This window comes from Phyllostomus hastatus, unplaced genomic scaffold (assembly GCF_019186645.2).
Source record: "Phyllostomus hastatus isolate PE091 unplaced genomic scaffold, TTU_PhHast_1.1 phas_scaffold_46, whole genome shotgun sequence".
Lineage (NCBI taxonomy): Eukaryota > Metazoa > Chordata > Mammalia > Chiroptera > Phyllostomidae > Phyllostomus > Phyllostomus hastatus.
The window spans coordinates 29,570,999-29,589,392 of NW_025334032.1; the positions used below are offsets into that span (position 1 = coordinate 29,570,999).

General features: G+C 40.9%; 1 protein-coding gene across 1 annotated transcript; it reads right to left on the reverse strand.

Moving 5' to 3' along the window:
* Positions 1–706: 706 nt before the first annotated feature.
* UBXN8 (UBX domain protein 8) lies at positions 707–16,740 on the reverse strand. The gene is made up of 8 exons (XM_045821569.1): positions 16,603–16,740; positions 13,937–14,059; positions 12,051–12,121; positions 10,622–10,744; positions 8,117–8,278; positions 6,231–6,272; positions 2,035–2,109; positions 707–1,510 (listed from the first exon to the last, which is right to left on the reverse strand). The coding sequence occupies exons 1-8, from the start codon at positions 16,688–16,690 to the stop codon at positions 1,334–1,336; spliced, it is 861 nt and encodes a 286-aa protein (XP_045677525.1). The 5' UTR covers positions 16,691–16,740; the 3' UTR covers positions 707–1,333.
* Positions 16,741–18,394: the final 1,654 nt, after the last annotated feature.

Here is an 18,394-nt window from a genome sequence, read left to right on the forward strand (position 1 = left end):
GAGCACCAAGACAGAAGTTACAGCAGTCCCGTTCAGTCCAGTCTCAGAAGTGACACACACACCACTTCTGTAAATTTTATTGGTCCCACAGGCCAGTCCTCGTATCATGTGGGAGGGGACCACACTAAGGTGTGACCACAGGGAGGAACAGGTCACTGGACCCACCTCAGGGGCTGCTCTCTCATATCCCAAGTAGACAATTACTTGGTAGCTTTCATAGTAGTCAGTTTTTCCAAAGGATCTAAAGTGTGGGGTCTTTGTTTTGTTTTTTTTTTTTAACCTGTGGCACATAAGCTTGGAACAGTCTGGCAGAACATATAGGAAACAATCATCTTAGCCATGTTTGTGCCTTGATACTGAGGTTATGGGTGATTTGCTTTTGTGCTTTGTGGTTTTGAAATACTTCCATAATTAGAAAAAAAAATTGTTTTTACATGGGATATTCCAGAAATGAAATTAAAAATTGAGACAATTTATTACTCATTTTCAAACATGTATTAAGCGTCTACTCTACACTAGATACCTCTGGAGGGTAAAGAAAGGATTACAGTCCTTGCTTTTAATGAACTTTGTGTCTGGGAGGACAAACAGCTAGAATAGTGTCATTCTACAGAAAAGGCCTAAAGGAGCATTAAAGGGCCACACACTGAGGAGTCGGGCTAATTGAGTCTTAAGACAGAGCATGGGGAAAGGAAAAGGGAGTGACTAGAACAAATTAACAGCCTTTTAATACTGTATTGTAGGGCAAAATTACATAAATCTCAGACATAAGTACAGATTAATCCATGCCTATCAAAAGAACTTTAAAGCTGTAAAGGGCTTTGAATATTCTTTTAAAGTTTTTCACTTCTAGAAATACAGAATAAACATTTCAACTTACAAGACCATGAAAAGTTTCACTGAATTGTAAAATATTTACAGTGTGATTAAGATGAATTGATGCGGCAGAAACTAAAGTCATAAGGCTTTGTTTTTCTGATTTTTACTTACTGATGTTTTCAAAAGGTGAAAGGTTGGGGGGCGGGGAATCATTTGTTGTTCTAAGTATTTATGCACTCATTGGTTGATTCCTCTATGTGCCCGGACTGGGGATCAAACTCACAACCTTGGTGTATCGGGATGATGCTCTGACCAACAGCTTACCCAAACAGGGTTCATTCAGTACATTATAAAATGACATTCCAAAAATTATGTGCAGAGAGCAGTCCTTTTCTAATCCTTTATGTCCATATATTCCCATGGACATCAACATAAGTGTTACTGGCGTGATTTTAATGTGAATCCTTAAGGTTGTGACGTAAGTGATTTTATGTAGGACAGGTACGTCTCGTTTCTAGTTGCTTGGCTCTTTTTCTTCCACATTGAGTACAGTATCCACAGTTATTCCTATGTCCTGCAGTGTCCTGCAGTGAGGGCCTCCCTCCACTTCCAGAGGCCTTCTGGGAAAGGAAGTGGAAAGGCTGTACAGGGAGCTGTGGTACCCGATCTTCAGCATCCAGTCAAGCAGAGCCTAAAAGGTAAGAAACACCGCTGTAAGGCCCAGGGACTACTGGCACCCACATTCGGCAGAGGCATGTAACGATCAGCAAAGCCCCAGCCGCAGGGAAGGGAAAGATTATTCAATAAAATGATCGAGAACAAAAGGTTAACATTTTGGGTAAAAATGATTTAGATCATAATCTAAGCCACATCAGAATCATGCAGGAGCTGATGGAACAAAGTTAATACTGGCTGCTTTGAAAGCATCTTACCCACCAAGCTGTGAAAATGTAATGATAACAAAAATAAATAAATAAAAATAAATAGGAAAAACAAGAAAATTTGAAGAAATCATAGTTCAAAAGACCTAGCACGCCTAACAGCCTAAATTTCTGCAACACAGGACGCATAGAAATTCCCTTTACTCTCAACATAGAGTACACGCAAGTGCTGAGAGGACCAGACGAGGGTGTGAGAACACCTCTCCCACTGCGTGGGGAGAAACTGTTGCCAAAGTCAATAAAAAAATATCTCTCAAAATATGAATGTCCTCACCTGTGAACTGCAAGACTTCAGAAACCTTCTCCTCAGGACCCTCCCACTCGGACACCGGAGAGCAACAGTAACTGCCTGGGCAACGAAAATGTTCAGATAAGATTTCCAATGCACTGCTCTTTGCAATTCCAGAATTACAACATCTGTCATTATAAAAGCTCACGCGGGGTTTCGTAGGAATTTAGCTCTGAGAGAGTAGACCAATGTAAATTAGGTCTGGATAAAATCCACTCTAAACACAGAAATAATTCTTCTGAAACAAAAACGTCTTCCTGTTGGCTGACACCAGTGGCAGAGCCTTCAGAGAGGACGCCAGAGGCTCACCAGCTCCGCCTGCGCAGGGGACATCAGGATCGCAGGCGGGCTTCCCAAGCGACCCACCGAACCAAGCAGGTCCAGTGCCGGCTCAGTCTAGAGGTGAGAAACACGAGATGGGAAGGGAACACAGTTGCACAGCCCACTCTGTTACTGCAGACTGTGCCTGTGTCGTGCAGGCAGACGAGAGACGTGCAGGCAGACGAGAGACGGCCTCGATGCGGTCTGAGCCCGCCTGGCTGGGAGTGGCCCCGCTTTGTCTGCAGTAGGTCCTGCATTTCCCCATAATCTTCCCTTTGATAAAGCTAACAGTGTAACAGCTAAAATGGGCTTACAGCTGCTAGTATATTAATGGACATTCTAAAAAGAAAGTATAATGAATTGGTCATTTCTTCTGATGTTCATTATTTACGTGTCAGGAATCCCTTATGGTCTTATCATCATAACTCTCTGGGAGTTAATGTGTCACAGCACATAGAAATTCACAGCAGCCCTGACCCCCTGAGGGAAAGCAGTGTCAGAAAATACTTCCATTCAAGGAGGTGAGGTGTTTGACTCCCATCCAAATCACCTGAGCTGTTACTACTTCTACTAAAGAGAAGTTTTATAATAAAACAGATACAAAATAACTGAATCACAGAGTAAAGGCCAATTTTGCCTATTTTTAGAGGTAAAATTTAACTTTTTCAGTGAGTTTTTTCCACATAGTGATTTTTAGAGGAGAATTAAAGCCAAATGCTTTATGAGAAACTAGGGTTAAAATACAGTGAACTAATGTTTTCCATTTCAATTAAATGAAACTTGAGAGAAACAAACTGTCATCATTTGGAATCCAGCGACCGCTCTGCTATTACAGGTGTCGTGAAGCAGGTTGTGCAGCTTCCCTTCATGTCCCTGACAGTGTGATGGGCCGACTTGTGAGTGGGGAGGGGGCCTGGGACGCTCTCCGGAACTGGGAAGTGAACCACTGTCACAAACAGACTGTTAAATGACGTCTAAATTGAAAATAGCAGCAATCATTAATATTTGGTTTCCAGGTACTCCTGAAAATGAAGTAAGACAGCATATGGTATTGAAAATAGTTACTATGGTAATATGGTAACATTCCGTGATGTTTTACAGAATTCCAATTTTCTTAAATTCTACAGTTACTATCTTTTCAATTCAAAAGTAGAACAGCAACATATGGTAAATATTCTGTTGTGAATTCTAGACCACCATGAGTTATTTCCTCCTCTCATTTTTAAGTCTTACCATACTATTTTAGAATTCTAGGGATAGTTGTAAGACTAAATATGTAACAGGCACTAGAAAAGTCAAGGTGTTCTGCTTAACAAAGGATTGCATTAATTATGTTTCACACATAATTACTTCTTATCATAAATCCATGTTAGTCATTAGTTCCCTCATCTATTAGGCTGCTCCTAAATCCAAGCAAGCTTCCACTCTAATGAGAATTTTCTCACATAGCTCATTATTATAGAGTCACGGTTGTATGTACAGAAATGTACATACAGACAGTGAAAGCTTCGCCTGGTTCTGATTACCTTTAAAATGAATATTAATCCCTTTCCCTAGCAATAGAGAGGTATAAAAACGGCCCTTCATTCTGTGGGTGACACCAGGCATTTAATGGGCCTAACTTTAATAAGGAAATAGAGAATTTCCTGAAAATTATAATTTCCACTGTTCACAAAAGTGAAATTACTTTTTTACATATGTACGTACCAGACAGTTATATAACTTAGAGATTAAAATATACTTGTTTTTAAAGTTTTCTTTTTTTTTTTAATTGATCTTAGTGAGGGGAAGAGAAATGTTGATTTGTTGTTCCACTTATTCATTCACTGGTTGCTTCTTATATGCACCCTGACCAGGGATCAAACCCACAACCATGGCGTATCAGGACCATGCTCTAACTAAGTGAGCTACTGAGTCAGGGCTAAAATGTACTTGTTTGGGATTTTTTTTTAATCAATTTTTTTATTCTGCACCCAAGCACATGTTTCCATTGGCTCAGAAAGAGAGAGAGAAGGAGAGAGAGAAGCATCGATGTGAGAGGAAAACATCGACTGGCTCCTCCCATACGTACCCAACCAGGGTTCAAACCTGCAACCTTCCAGTGTGCAGAACGATGCTCTAACCAAGGCACACGGCCAGGGCTAAAATACTCTTGTTTTAACAGGGACAGGCTTTCCAGATGATGCATGTCTTGAGTATATAATGCGACACACAGTGATTATACTACCAGGGTGACACTGTTCAGTTGACAAAACAGGAAATGGTATTTCTTCAGAAAGCCCAGAAACAACATGACTACATAACTTACAGACACATTATTAGGTTTCCTGAAATCCTGTGACTGCGGCAGCCCCCAGGAGGCCTAGGTTCTCTCAGAAGACACCTCAGAAACTCTTCCTACCTGAGGCTTCAGCTCCAAGTGAGGAGATGGGATGAGTTATGTAGGTTCATCCCAGCTCGGAAATCCCACTACTCTGACACACACACTCTCATGAGTGCATCACAGAATATCACCTAACAAGTACCGGAAAAGGGTCACGAAAAGTAAATGGGACGACCATAAATACTCTAATGGAGAGGAGAGCAACATCAACGGCCTCTGTGGCAGAGAAGGCTCAACAACGTTGTTAGGGTCACAGATCTGAGATTGTGAAGAAAAACACCCCTCTTTTACATGCAATCACAAAAAGGCATAAACCGAAAGAAATCACTGACAACCTCAAGTCTGTAATCCGTGTACCTTCGGATGACAGCAGACAAACTGCTGTTCTGTGGACTGTCACGTGTTTTAAAGCCAGAGTAAATGCATGAAGGGTGTTCCCTGTCAGACCTGAGCTATGTTTGCATACTCCTGTACCATGAATTGTCGTCACAGACACCACACCGGAGCTTGACAAGGAGAACGCAGAAGTGTCAGGGGGGCTGTACCATGGGCATACATTTATTACGGATAATGGAGAGGAATTAGAAGTTAAAAAAAAATTGTGTTTCTCCTGCATTACACCCTTTATTATCTCTTTCTGTAAGACTTTCGGATTTTCCTTTGATATCCAAAGTACTGAATTTACATGCTGCAGGTGTGTTGACAAGGACGAGGTGCTCCCGGTGGTTTTCATGGCTGTCTCCAAACCGGTTCAGTACTTAACGCAGTCACTGACCCCACACCATGTCAGGCAAAACCGTCAGGGCTCTCCTTCGCCTGAACGACCAAATGGCTTTCAAGTATGTCTGCCCGTCCTTCGGAGATGTGTCCAAAACTAAGCAGGATGAGGGCGGGAAGGCAGCACAGATTATAACGAAGCCGCCAGGCAGAAAGCAGCTCAGCACAGAGTGGGGTTCACGCTGACCTTGACCGTCAAACAGCAGAGCATCCTTGCGTTCAGTCATTGACAAAGTGGCTGCATTCTCATTTTCTTAAGGGGAACACTGCAATTTGAAGTCATCTGCCTGTGTTGATCCTATCTTATCAATAGTAACTCACTCATTTGCTGACCTGAAGTTTTAGAAAAACCTATGTGTTCTTTTTTTTTTAAATAAATTTACTGGGGTGACATTGGTTAATAAAATTATGGAGGTTTTGGGTGTGCAATTCTGTTGAAAAGCCCATGTATCCCATCCCTGCCTGACGCAGTGGGGAGGCTCCAAGCTCTAAAAACACACTCAGTAGACACCAGGCTTCCCAAACAGGACTTGAGCCGTGGGGTTGGATGTTACACCACATTCAAAACAAGACCTAATTACAGTGCAGTCACGTAAACGCTTATGCTGTCCTTCCTCTCAAACCCAAAGTTAGATAGAACAGACATGATGTTAAAGGAAACAAAATATACTTAATTTTCAAAAAAAGAAAATAAGCTTACTTCTTCAGCTGCTTCAGGAGGTTCATCAGGTAAATCTGGAACCTAAAGAGTCGTAAGTATTAGTAATAGGATTATAAACATTTTGAAGAAGAAAAAGTAATCCCACCCTGGCTGGTGTGGCTCAGTGGCCTTAGTGCCAGCCTGTGAACCAAAGAGTTGCCGGTTTGATTCCCAGTCCGGACACATACCTGGGTTGCAGGCCAAGTCCCCAGTGGGGGGCGCTTAAAAAGCAACCACACATTGATGTTTCTCACCCTCTTTTCCCCCTCTCTCTAAAAACACATAAATGAAATCTTTAAAAAAAAGTAATCTCAACGAGAAGAGTTCCTTTCAATGTAAACATCAGATACATCTAACTTAATGAAATCTTTTCATTTCGTACACGCATGTTAAGTTGATGATGAGAATGTGAGCTCAATTAATAAACATTTTTGGGTAAGCAACTGTGTGCTAACAAAAGATCGTAAAAATAAGATTTTAGATGACTGCTACCACCAATCTGTACAAATTTAAATAATTTTGTTTTTATGACATTCCAAGATACTATATAAAATGTACTATTTAAAGAAACAGGATAAATATAAAGTTCAGTAAGACCCGAAAATTACTTAGGCTCATACATATATACATTTTAAAAGGACTGCATATTTTTTCTTCTCAGCTCTTTTACACGACTAATTAACAGCCATTTACTTTGGTAGTTTTCATGATTCACTCATTGCTTCCCTGTGTCAATCTGTTAAAAACCAGGTGTTCAGAACTTTTACTAAAATATTTGTTACCAACAATTTCACCTCTAGGGACACTTTTTATTTTTTACTATTATAGACTCCATGTTTTATAACTTTGTTTTTTAAGATTTTATTTATTGTTTAGAGAGGAGAAGGGAAGGAAAAAGAGGGAGAGAAACATCAGTGTGTAGTTGCCTCTCCCACGCCCCCCACTGGGGACCTGGCCTGCAACCCAGGCATGTGTCCTGACTGGGAATTAAACTGGCAACCCTTTGGTTCACAGGCCAGTACTCAACCACTGAGCCACACCAGCCAGGGCCATGTTTTATAACATTTTATTTAGCAAACATTAATTGCATTTATTAAATAAACCAACTGTTTGGTATCAAAAGCATGTGTCAGTCCAGTAAAATTTACCATCAGTGTGAAATAATCTATGCTACTAACAAACAGCAAAGACTCTTGAATTTTTAATTAGTCCATATAGTTCATTACCCCTTTTTGAAATGTTAGAAATAGTCTGAATGACCAGATTCTCACCCTCAGGCTCCATTAAGGGACCAGGAAACCTCAGACTGAGAAGCAGACATTAGAAACCTCTTTCAAGGACTGAGGAGATGACCTACCAGCTTTCTCTAAGAGTCAGTAAAAACAGCCTTCTTATTTCTAACCTTTGCTAGCTTTAAATTTAACTCAAGGATTAAAAATTTGAAAGGGAAGAAGGGATAACAAACCTCAGCACTGTGCCCAAGAGAACACTCACTAACGCACTCCCTAGAAGGGCCCGGAGGAAAACGAGACGTGTGAATCCTAGCCACTCACTAAGGAGGGCCTACTCTCCTCTCAGCTACCCACGGGAACGTTTCCTTGGTAAAGACTCTTTTTTATTTCTAAGTAATCAAATTACTTCCTCAGAAAGAACTAAGTATTTTCTAAACCTACTATCATTTATCTCCATAGCCTCCTTCTAAGTTTGGTTCAGAACATGAAGAGTGAGCAGGAAAAGCGCTCAGTGAAGGCGATCACTCTGTAAGGCAGGAGGAAGACATGAGCTGGGTTAGAAGCCAGTCCTCCCTCATGGGGCACCGCCTCCTCCCCAGGACGACAGTCCCGCTGCACAGTGATGCCTGCAGTGAGCAGGCAGGAAGTACCAACCTCCTCCGGCTCGGGCTGTTCGCCAGGTTCTGGCACGGGCTGTTCGCCCGGTGGTGGGACTTCGGTTGAAGGCTTAGGCAGGTTCCGTCTCCTTGCTGCTTCTCTGTTCGCTGTTTCAAAAGATGTCTGCCTCTCATTTTCAAGCACCGAATCTTCATCACCCTGGTCAAGAACAGCACAGTTTCAAGAGAGATGCTTTCTATCAACTTTATTCACAATAGTTATTTCTTTTATCCTCATGGCATTTCAGTAAAAAATATAATGTAAAGCAATTATAAGACCCTACAAATGAAAGCATTACCTCCTTAGAAAGTAAAACATGGAGCTTAACATCTTGTAGACACTACCCTTACCCCGCTCTGGGGTTCTCTGATAGATAGATACAAGGCTGAGAGAGACCTTTCCATTTTAGTCGACCCCAAGTTTTTCAGAAAGATGGAAGAAAGAAGACAACCTGGATGGCATCCTTTCCTCTTTTCGGGAAAGGAAGTAAGGCAGTGCAAGGAATCATGCCTTAAAAGCTGTGAAAATAGAACATATATATAAAAACAGGTCCCAGTATATGATCATGCAAAACTTCCGTAGCTGAATGCAGCCATAGTACCTTGTTACATATAATCATATCCTAGTTCTCAGATTCAAACTTGGAGCTTGCATTTGAATTAACAACTTTAGGGGCAAAGGATTTTATTCCAGAAACCATAAAGATTTTTATTAATATTATTAAAACTTCTGCCTTAGCAAGATACTTAAATGTCAAATTCTCAAATATATACTTATTAGTTCATGAATGTCTTTCTTCCATATCTACTGACCTTGTAAATGTTCTCTTTATCAGACTACCATGGACACCATTTTGGTGGGTAGTTTTCCCTAACACAGGTTGGTGGAAGGAGCCTGGGGATTGGGAGTCAAAAGGTGGTGATGCTGAACGATGAAGTTACCAGACTCAGACTGCATCACTGCAAATTACAGGGCTGGGTCAGCTAATAGGTACACCTGATTTCAGCTCTAACACTCCAGTTCTCATGTTCTTTGACAGTCCGAGGAGCCTTACGTTGCAACAGCACCAAAAGTCTACCCTGGACAACTTTTTATTGTCCCTAGTATATAGGTTAAAAACAGTCACAGTGTGAATCAGTAATTTTGCCCCTTGTGTTTAGGCTGTGTCATCATGGTACTACTGGTATTGGGTTGGCCAAAAAGTCCATTATATTTTTTCTGTATGGCGGCTCTAGTAGTGCTTAGTTGTCTTTAATGTCATTGGAAACAATTTTGTTAGACTGTATTGTGACAGCTGTCGTATCAGCGTGCATTTGAAAAGAACACATCAAAATTGGTGAATTTTTGTTTAGCCATTTTAATGTTGAAGATGGAATATGCAACATATGCAACATTTTCAGCGTATTATGCTTTATTATTTCAATGCAACTGAAATGCAAAGAAAGATTTGCGCAGTGTATGGAGAAGGTGCTATGACTGATGGAACCTGTCAAAAGTGGTTTGTGAAGTTTCTTGGTACTACTGACATTTTGGCCAAATAACTCTTTGCTGTGGGGCTGTCTTATGCACTGGAAGATGTTTAGCAGCACCCCTGGCCTCTACCCTCTAGAAGCCAATAGTGGGTGATAGCCGACCTACCCAAATACCCAAATCAATAAAGTCATTGGTAAAAATGAAAAATGTGTCTTTTCTTTTATGGAGAAAACATAACAGACTTTTTGGCCAACCCAATACCAGTAGTACCATGAAGACGCAGCCTAAACGCAAGGGGCAAAGTGACTAATTCACACTGTGACCGTTTCAGAAAGAGACACGGCAGGCTAAAATCAGGCCGCCACCACAAAACTGAACTTCTGAAGACAACTCCAATTCAGAAGTGAAATCACTGCATAGAGCAGATGCATTTTTATTGCCCATCTTTTGCATTAATTTTATTACCCCCTTGATTGTTTTATGACGTATTTACCATTATGAAATGAATAAAAACATTCTGCTTCACTGGAAGAATCCTGTTCACCTTTACTGAATCATTTTCGTTACCAGCTGGTGAAAAGTGCAGTATAAACAGAAAGCAAGTAAGTCTTTGGGACAGAAATAATCTTGCATCTAAAATCTATGACCAGTTATTCTAAAACTTAATTCCTTTATGAGTATCCTCTTCCCTCTTTAAGAAAACAAAACTGTAAACTTCCATTAGCAAATGACAGAATTTGTACTCAAGGCTGAAGGAAAAGAGTCAATGGTTGATTTGGCTTTACAAAAACAGCCAACAGAAATAAATACAATGTGAGCTTGTAATATCTTGGAGATCTTTCTTGGGGAAAAATCTGAATTCCCTCATATAAAACAGTGTTACAGTGAACAGTTTTCTTTACAATTACCTCGAGTTAGAACTTTTCAAGGCTCTTAAGTTTTATGTACTTAAAGGCACTTAACCATTGGACACACAAATATGCTGAATAAAAAATAATATTCAAAACATAAAATGGAATGTTTTCTAACCCCAAGTTGATGACCATTGCTTAACTTCCAGGTTTCCCCCGTCATTCGATAAAAGCGCTCTTCCAGTTTTTTCAATCTCATTTCCTGGTGAGGTTTTAGAACATTTTCTATGTATCTGCTGACCTGTCCAAAAAAAAAAAAATTAGGTGTTGTTACTATTCATTAACATTCCTAAGATTTTACATTGTCCAGAAAATTACCATCAAGAACCAGGTAAGAAATTGTCTTTTCACACTTAACTTAGTTTTGCAAAAAAAGCAGCACCCCCCACTTCTGCATCAGTCCCTCCTAGAAATCTGCATGTGGATAATGCAAATAAAAACAAATATTCTACACTTATGCTCGTTTGGCCATCTGCCTCCATATCCTTGCATGTGTTCTCAGTGCCACAAAAACTCACTGAGCCCCAGCCTTCAAAAGCTGGAAACAACCTAAATGTCTACCAGCAAATGAATGGATGATCAAATTTTGATAGTTCCCGTGCAACCGAACATTAGCCATAAAAAGGAATGAAGTACGGATACATGCAATACGGATGAGCCCCAGAAAATACTATGTTAAGTGCAAGAAGTCAGACACAAAAGGGCATATAATATGATTCCATTTATGTGAAGTGTCCAGACTAAATAAATCCATACAAACAGAAAGCAGATTGGTGGAAGGAGGGAGGGAATGAGAAAGCAACTGTTTAATGGGCATGGGGTTTTGTTATTTATGTTTTTTACACTCAGGCCACGAGTGCACAGGGAATGGGTTCCAGCAGCACAGCCTCCTTCCCACTGGTTCTCGCAAAGTGCCCTTCTCTGGGTGGAGCAGGCTGGTGCTTCGGTGGAACCTGGGTACCTTTCTCTTTGGCTTCCTTCTTTTTCTGATCCTTTTCCTTCACACGTTTCAGGAAGCTATTTTGGCTCCTAGAGTGGTTAATGTGCTCAGTACGTGCATTAATTCTCTCGGCTAGAATGCTGCCCAACAGTGCCCACCGCATGCTGGGTGACACTGTAGACTCTTCCCGTTTGCCTTGGAAACATTTGTGGGGCCCCTTGAGGTGTCCATTCCCTTGATAACTACAATATCACCTTGCTTGTAGATTCACGTGTATTCTGCCAAAGGAACAATTCCATGTTCTCTAAAAGGCCTTGAGAACATATAGCAGGTGCCTATATGTTCTGGCCAAAATGTGGGGTTTTCTGTTGAGGTGAAGAAAATGTTTTGGAACTAGATAGAAGTAGTAATTGCAGAACATTGGGAATGCTCTAAATGCCACTGATTGTGCACTTTAAAATATTAATAGTTAACTGTTTATCATGTGAATTTAACCGTGATATTTTTTTTAAAAAATCTGAGCACAAACAGCAGTAGACCTAAGTTGTAAATGCTCCAGACATTTCTGTGTTCTTTCTAGGCACATTCACTAGAAACTACGCTTTACCTTTTCACCCTGGGCCTCTTGCTGTTTTTCTCTCGCAAGCTTTTGCCTTTTCTCATTCTTCTCTTCTTCTTCTAAGACATCAAAACATAAAAGTGTTTTTAATTCCCAATTCTCAATAAGTTGAATGCTATTTTCTCTGAAAACAAACTGTGGATCTTAACATTTTTTTGAGAAACGACCCTTCAAAAAACAGGTATTTTTTAAATAATGAAAATGGATACATAAGACAGTTGAAACTAAGAAATCTGCAAGTAAAATCAGTAAAAAATGGTCTGTTCTGAAACAAGTACTATAACACATTAGTATTACATGTTACAGCTCCGGTGAGGAGGCTTCAAGGATGCTTATGATGGGCTTATGACAGCAGGAGAGATAGACAGCAGGTGGGCAGGATGATTCTTACTTATTTGATGGAAGAAAATCTGACAGTAACTAGGCCCCATACACAATCTTAATTACTAATTCGTTTTAGCCTTCAGTGATGATTATGTCTCAACACTGTCAACAAAAAATGTATCAAAATGACTTCCACTCACAGCAACAAAAAAGGTACAAGTTAAGGCAAGAAGCTGTCAGGTGTGTGTTCCCCCTTATCTCTAAAACACAGAATACTTGACCTGATAGTTTAATATCAGCAGCAAATATCCTCCTGATATCAAAAGTATGTTTAGAACATTTACTACAAAATGTATTTCTTAGAGAAGTTACGATCAGTTATTTTAATTCTCCAATAGAGTAATTTGAAATATAAGCGATCAAAAAAATTGTCAAACGGAGAAAGAAGAATTTCCAAAATCTATGCTTGGGAGATAAAAGCATCTACATTGTCTTCTATGTTTGGGTTGAATACTGTAAACTTTTAGGATTAGGATTCTGATTTCACTCATAGGTAATCCGAAAGGGCTATAAATTAAACACTAATCATTTTCCTTTTGTATTTATTTACATTTAAATAAAACAAAACAAAACAAACAAAGCCCCAAACTCACTACTGGCAAACTTTCTAACAGGCTGCAAGAATGTAGGCATAAGTTTTAGGCTTCATCTGTTCCGAGGTGAATTACAATACTGTTTGTAAAGGCTTCTAATCCTGCCCCAGAACAACTCTGGAAAGCACAAGCGCGCCTTGGGCAGGAGGGACTTGCTGGTGGCACGTGCATGTCCCACACTGCCGGGTGCCAGACCCAGCTCACCTTTGACAAGCTCTGGGATGCCTTGTGCAGGTGGCTGACTTGGCTGATTTTGTGAAAATTGTTCAGTCTAAGCTAGCATTCACAGTGGCAGCAGAAGAATCTTGTACAAGTATTGGCACCATGATAGAAAAGTTGAGCACACATGTAGAATTGTGTCAAAGTCTGCAAAAATTACTAGCTGATAAAAGGCTTCTAATACAGTTTTCACTTGTCAAAAAAACAAAACTAAGCTAAAAACAAGCATGGTTTCCTAAAAATAAGAGCATATATATATATATATATATGAATGAGAGATAAGTGTGCAAATAAAAACATGCCAGAATGAAAAATAATTTAGGGTAAAAAGCATTTAGAGATTAGTGGTAGATATTGTTAACATTTGTAGGATACTTTATAAGCTATAACTCAAACAGCAGTTAAGCTGCACAAAAACACAATTTAAAATGAGAATTTGCAACATGCCAACTTACAAATTATATATTTCTTTATAGTTATACAAGGAAAAGATATGATTTCTCATAAAAATGTTGGGATTCATGGCCCATTAAAAATCATGACTAAAGTTGTAATACCTTGAAATTACACTGCACAAGATAAGGGTAAAACGGTTCTTACCATGCAAAGTACCAGTATAAGTCAAGGAAACAGGTTTCAGTAGAAAAGGGTAAAAGGGTAGGTAAACACCAATCTTACCTTTCAGATAAACTTGGGAAGATTTAAACGAGTTCAGCCATGAGGTAGTCACAGAAATAATTAAAGTAAGAAGAGCAAGCAGCAAGAAAATCCGGCCACACAGCAAAATTATATCTTTAATTCCTTATAAAGTAAAAAAATAAAATTAAAAATATTTTTCTTGATACTCATAATAACAACACATTAGAAGATTATTTGTACTAGAAAAATACAGTAAGTTAAGTTATGCAGCTATCTTAGCATTTTTCATACAGTCTCCTTTAGGTACCAAAATTCATCATGGTTGTCAATACCAGAACAAGTTTCCAGAAAACACTTCTAGAATATCTTTTGGCTGAGGAGTATAGGTATAATTCAAGTGACTGTCTACATTATAAATATTATGTCTATCACTAATACAAAAATTCTGGTTTCCCTTCTGAGCAGAGGAGATAAAATTATCCACATATTTAGGAATTAAATGCTGGTGACCACATCATCTTTTCAAATTCTAGTTCTATTTAAAAAGTCATTCTCACCCTGGCTGGTGTGGCTCAGTGGATTGAGCCCCCAGCCTGTGAACCAAAGGGTCATCGGCTCAATTCCCAGTCAGGGCACATGGCTGCGTCGCAGGCCAGGTAGAGGGGGCGCGTAAGAGGCAACCACACGCTGATGTTTCTCTCCCTCTCTCCCCCTTCATCCCCTCTAAAAATAAATAAAATCTTAAAAAAAAAAGTCATTCCCACCAAAACACCAATTTCTTACTTTTCGCAGTTAAATTATGGAACTATGTACTTTATTTCTCGATTCAGTCTTTTGTAAAGAAAACCACTATGTACGTGTTTGCCTGGGGAAAAAAACTCAGTATTTGGTTCTACATTATTGTAAGAACCAAGATAAAACTTAAATCAACAGAAATGTAACAAATGCCTACTTTTTGTAATATAATTTGCTAAATGGTGAAGGAAGGAAGATGAAGTCGGGCTAAAAATGGTTTCTACCCCCCAGGAATTTTTAATTTTTTTAAGTCTCAAATATTACCAGGCAGAGGTATAGAGGAACTATTTTACCAATGGAGTGGGGCTGGTAGGTAGTGAATTAACTAAAAATTAAAGAAGCAATTACATATACAAACAGATATATGTTTATATTTATTTACATATTTTTTGCATCATGGCCCTGCTGACTTTCGCCAGCATTAACCATCGATTCTGGTGTTGTTTGATTCCATGTGGGCAGAGTAGAGATGGATGCTCTAAAGGAGAAGGAGCAAAGTCAGTTCTGTAATAGGTAAATGTGAATTTAACATTTCTGTATGTCATTTTGATAAGTCTTGTTAGATTCCAACACATTTGAATTGAGTCAGGCTTCTAGGGGGCCTTTGTAAAGTTTTTTAAAGCATTTTCTTTTTTTATTTTAGTATGTATGTATGTTTATATGTTAATTAATAATTAATTAATTAGGGTAAGGGAGGGACCACTTGGGGACCTGCCCCCCCCACCCAGGTCACGTGCCCCAACTGGGAATCTAACCCGAGAGCTTTCAGTTCACAGGCCGGCACTCAATCCCCCAGAGCCATACCAGTATGGACTAAAGCATTTTTTTAAACTCTAAAACAAAAAGCACTTTAATTTATTTCAAGCAACATTTCTGGGTACCTGACTTCTTAGGGGTGGCTGAGGGAGGGTGGAGAGGCAGGAAATAGTAAAACTGAGTTTCATCACGGTCTCTAACTTTAGAACTAAGTTTAATGAGGGAGAACTGAACTGGTTCTCCACAGGGCCACCATTTTTCTCTCATTGTTCTCCTTATTTTTGGCACTACCAACTACTCGGCGTTATTCTAACCACACGTAGGAGTCATCCTTGAGTCCCTCATTTTCCTCACCCTCAACAATCCATTAACAAGTCCTGTGGTTGTACTTTGTAAATATCCCAAGTCTGTGCACATCACGTCGGTTAACACCCTTGTTCGGGCCACCATCACTACTTGCATACTTTAAAAACTTCACCTGCTCCACTGCCTCCCCTATTGTTTCCTTCCTAAACATTCTCCACACTCAATCCAGGGACCTTCTTAAAACCTTAAGCCACCTAACCTCCCTACATCTCAATATCCTCAACTGTAAATGGGGATGATTGTAACAGTAACCGCCGCCTATCGACGTAATGCAGATAATGAATAAAAAGCATTTGGTGGTAGGCTTATAATAGACGCTCAAAAAATGTTATCTTCAGCCACCCTCCCCCGTACTCTTCCCGACCCAGCTACTCCGGTCTTCGTCCTTTTCCTCCAAGACGTCACAATTCCTTTTGTCTGGAGTGTTCTTGCCTCGGCCTTACTGAAATGTGTTTACAGAATCCACAGAAGGCCTACATCCCATCTCCCTGTTTATTTCCTTTTGAGCTTATCGACACAACTTGAAAGTGGTGTCTATGTTTGTCCTGGGCTTTGGGCGTCTCTCTCCTTAAACGTAAAACTTCAGATCTGCAGGGACACCTTTTCGCCGAGCGGGGTCCGCCTCCCCGAGGCAACCGGGGACTTGCTCCCGCAGGGACCGGGCGCCGCCGGAAGACGGGCGCAGGCGCGATGCAGCCTGGGAGTCGTAGTCAACGTCTGTACTTTTGCGCCCCATTCAAGGGAGTTACCGGGCTGTGAGCGCCGAGAAGAAAAAAATCAACACCTACCCAGGTCCGGGATCCCCCGCCGGAGTTCCAGACACACGAGGGGGAGCGCAGAGAGGAGGAAAATGCCAACGACCCCACGAGATGCCATGGCGGAGGAAGGCCCTCCCTTTCCGGCTCCGCCTCCCCGGGGAAGGTGCCCTGGCACCGTTCCCTAAGGCGGGAATTTGGGAGAGCTGAAGCGCCCAGGGGGGTTGGTTCTCAGGCTTGTTTTTGAACTCATCGGCAGAAGAATTACGAGTCAGCTCCCCACATCACACGGTGTCCGGGGGAGACCGCTAGGCCTGCCCGCCTAGCCAAGTCTTGTGTAAGCAAAGCTTGAGCTCCAGCGTGGCGGGACCCTGGAAACGAGGCCGGCAGCGCCTGCCCTTCGGCCTTAGGACGGCGGAGGCTGAGAGCGGGCTCTCCAGAGTAGAATCAAGTGGAAGAGAAAGTGTACGCGCAGTTGACGCTGCGGGTAGAGAGCCTGACCCCTTGTTCTAGTGTCGTTAGTGGGTGATTGTGGACTTTTGGGTTGAGCTACTAAGCACCACTGTCTTCGGAAGCACTTGCCTTATCTCTCTAAAGGTTCCTGGCCCATCCGCAGTCTTCCGTGTCTGCAGAAAGATGATTCAACGTGGGGGCTGGCACCTAATTCTAGATCCTACAGACCTGTTACCCCTTGTTTTGGCTGCTTGTCAGTTTTCCAACAGGAGTTAATGGTTAATGACTTGGCCTCACAGTTATGTGATGGCAGACGAAAACGGCGCCACATACTCAACCCCACAAGCTCAGGGGTGGCTTGCATGACAGCCTTACAAACTCAGACAGAAAGTAACCACATAGGGTGGTCTGAAACTAAAACTTTATAACTAAAAGCGGTTCGTGGTGGGTAGTCACGTCCTAGGACAGTATTTTTCCCTAACAAAGGTTAATTTTTACCTTATTACAGAGCCTATCATCCCTTTGCATGTAGGATAAAGTACTTGATAACAAGCCTTTGGAATAACGGGGTAATTTCTTTTTTTCAAGATCCCCTCAAAGTTAAACCACCGCACCAGAAGAGAGACCACAAATTTCCTCATTATTTTTATACTGTGAATTGTTGAGGGTTAACTATCCGGTCCCCACCTATGTAAAAGAAGTATGTGCCTATTCATTTTATGTTTTTATCCAATCCCAGAGGTTTCCCCGTTTTGCTTTCTCCCACCTCCCTAATCTATCACCAATTAACTTCATGTAACACCCTTACACCTTCCCCTCTGATTTTGATGTAGAAAATAACTGGAAAAACTGCCATTTTCCAGAGCATTTTCTCAGTCTGTTGAGATTTTGCTTCCTGGTAATCCGCGGTTTGGCTCAATAAGCTCATAAAAATTCTTACAGGTTTGGGCATTTCTTAGGTGGACACTCCATTGCCATCACATGACTCACCTGTGTGGCGCTGCTGCCAACCTGAAACTCTGTTAAATTATGGAGGTCCTCGCAGCTTAACAAGATTTCCTGTTTTGAATTTTTGTTTCTGACCCATCAATCCTTCCTCATCACCCTGGAATTTAATTCAACAAATATTCCTTGAGCCCCACAGTTTGCCTGGTACTGTGGAGATTCAAATATGTGTAAGTTACTGACTTCGTCCTCACGAAACTCAGTGGGAAAGATAGCCCTGGGAACAGATACATACAATACAGTGCCCAAGTGCTATGATAGGGGTATTCCAGGGTGGTACCGAATCCTACCCCAGGGCTTGGGGGGAGGCTCTCCTAAAAGAAATCATGACCAAACTGTGTTGTAAAGGTTAGGAATGAGGGTGCGG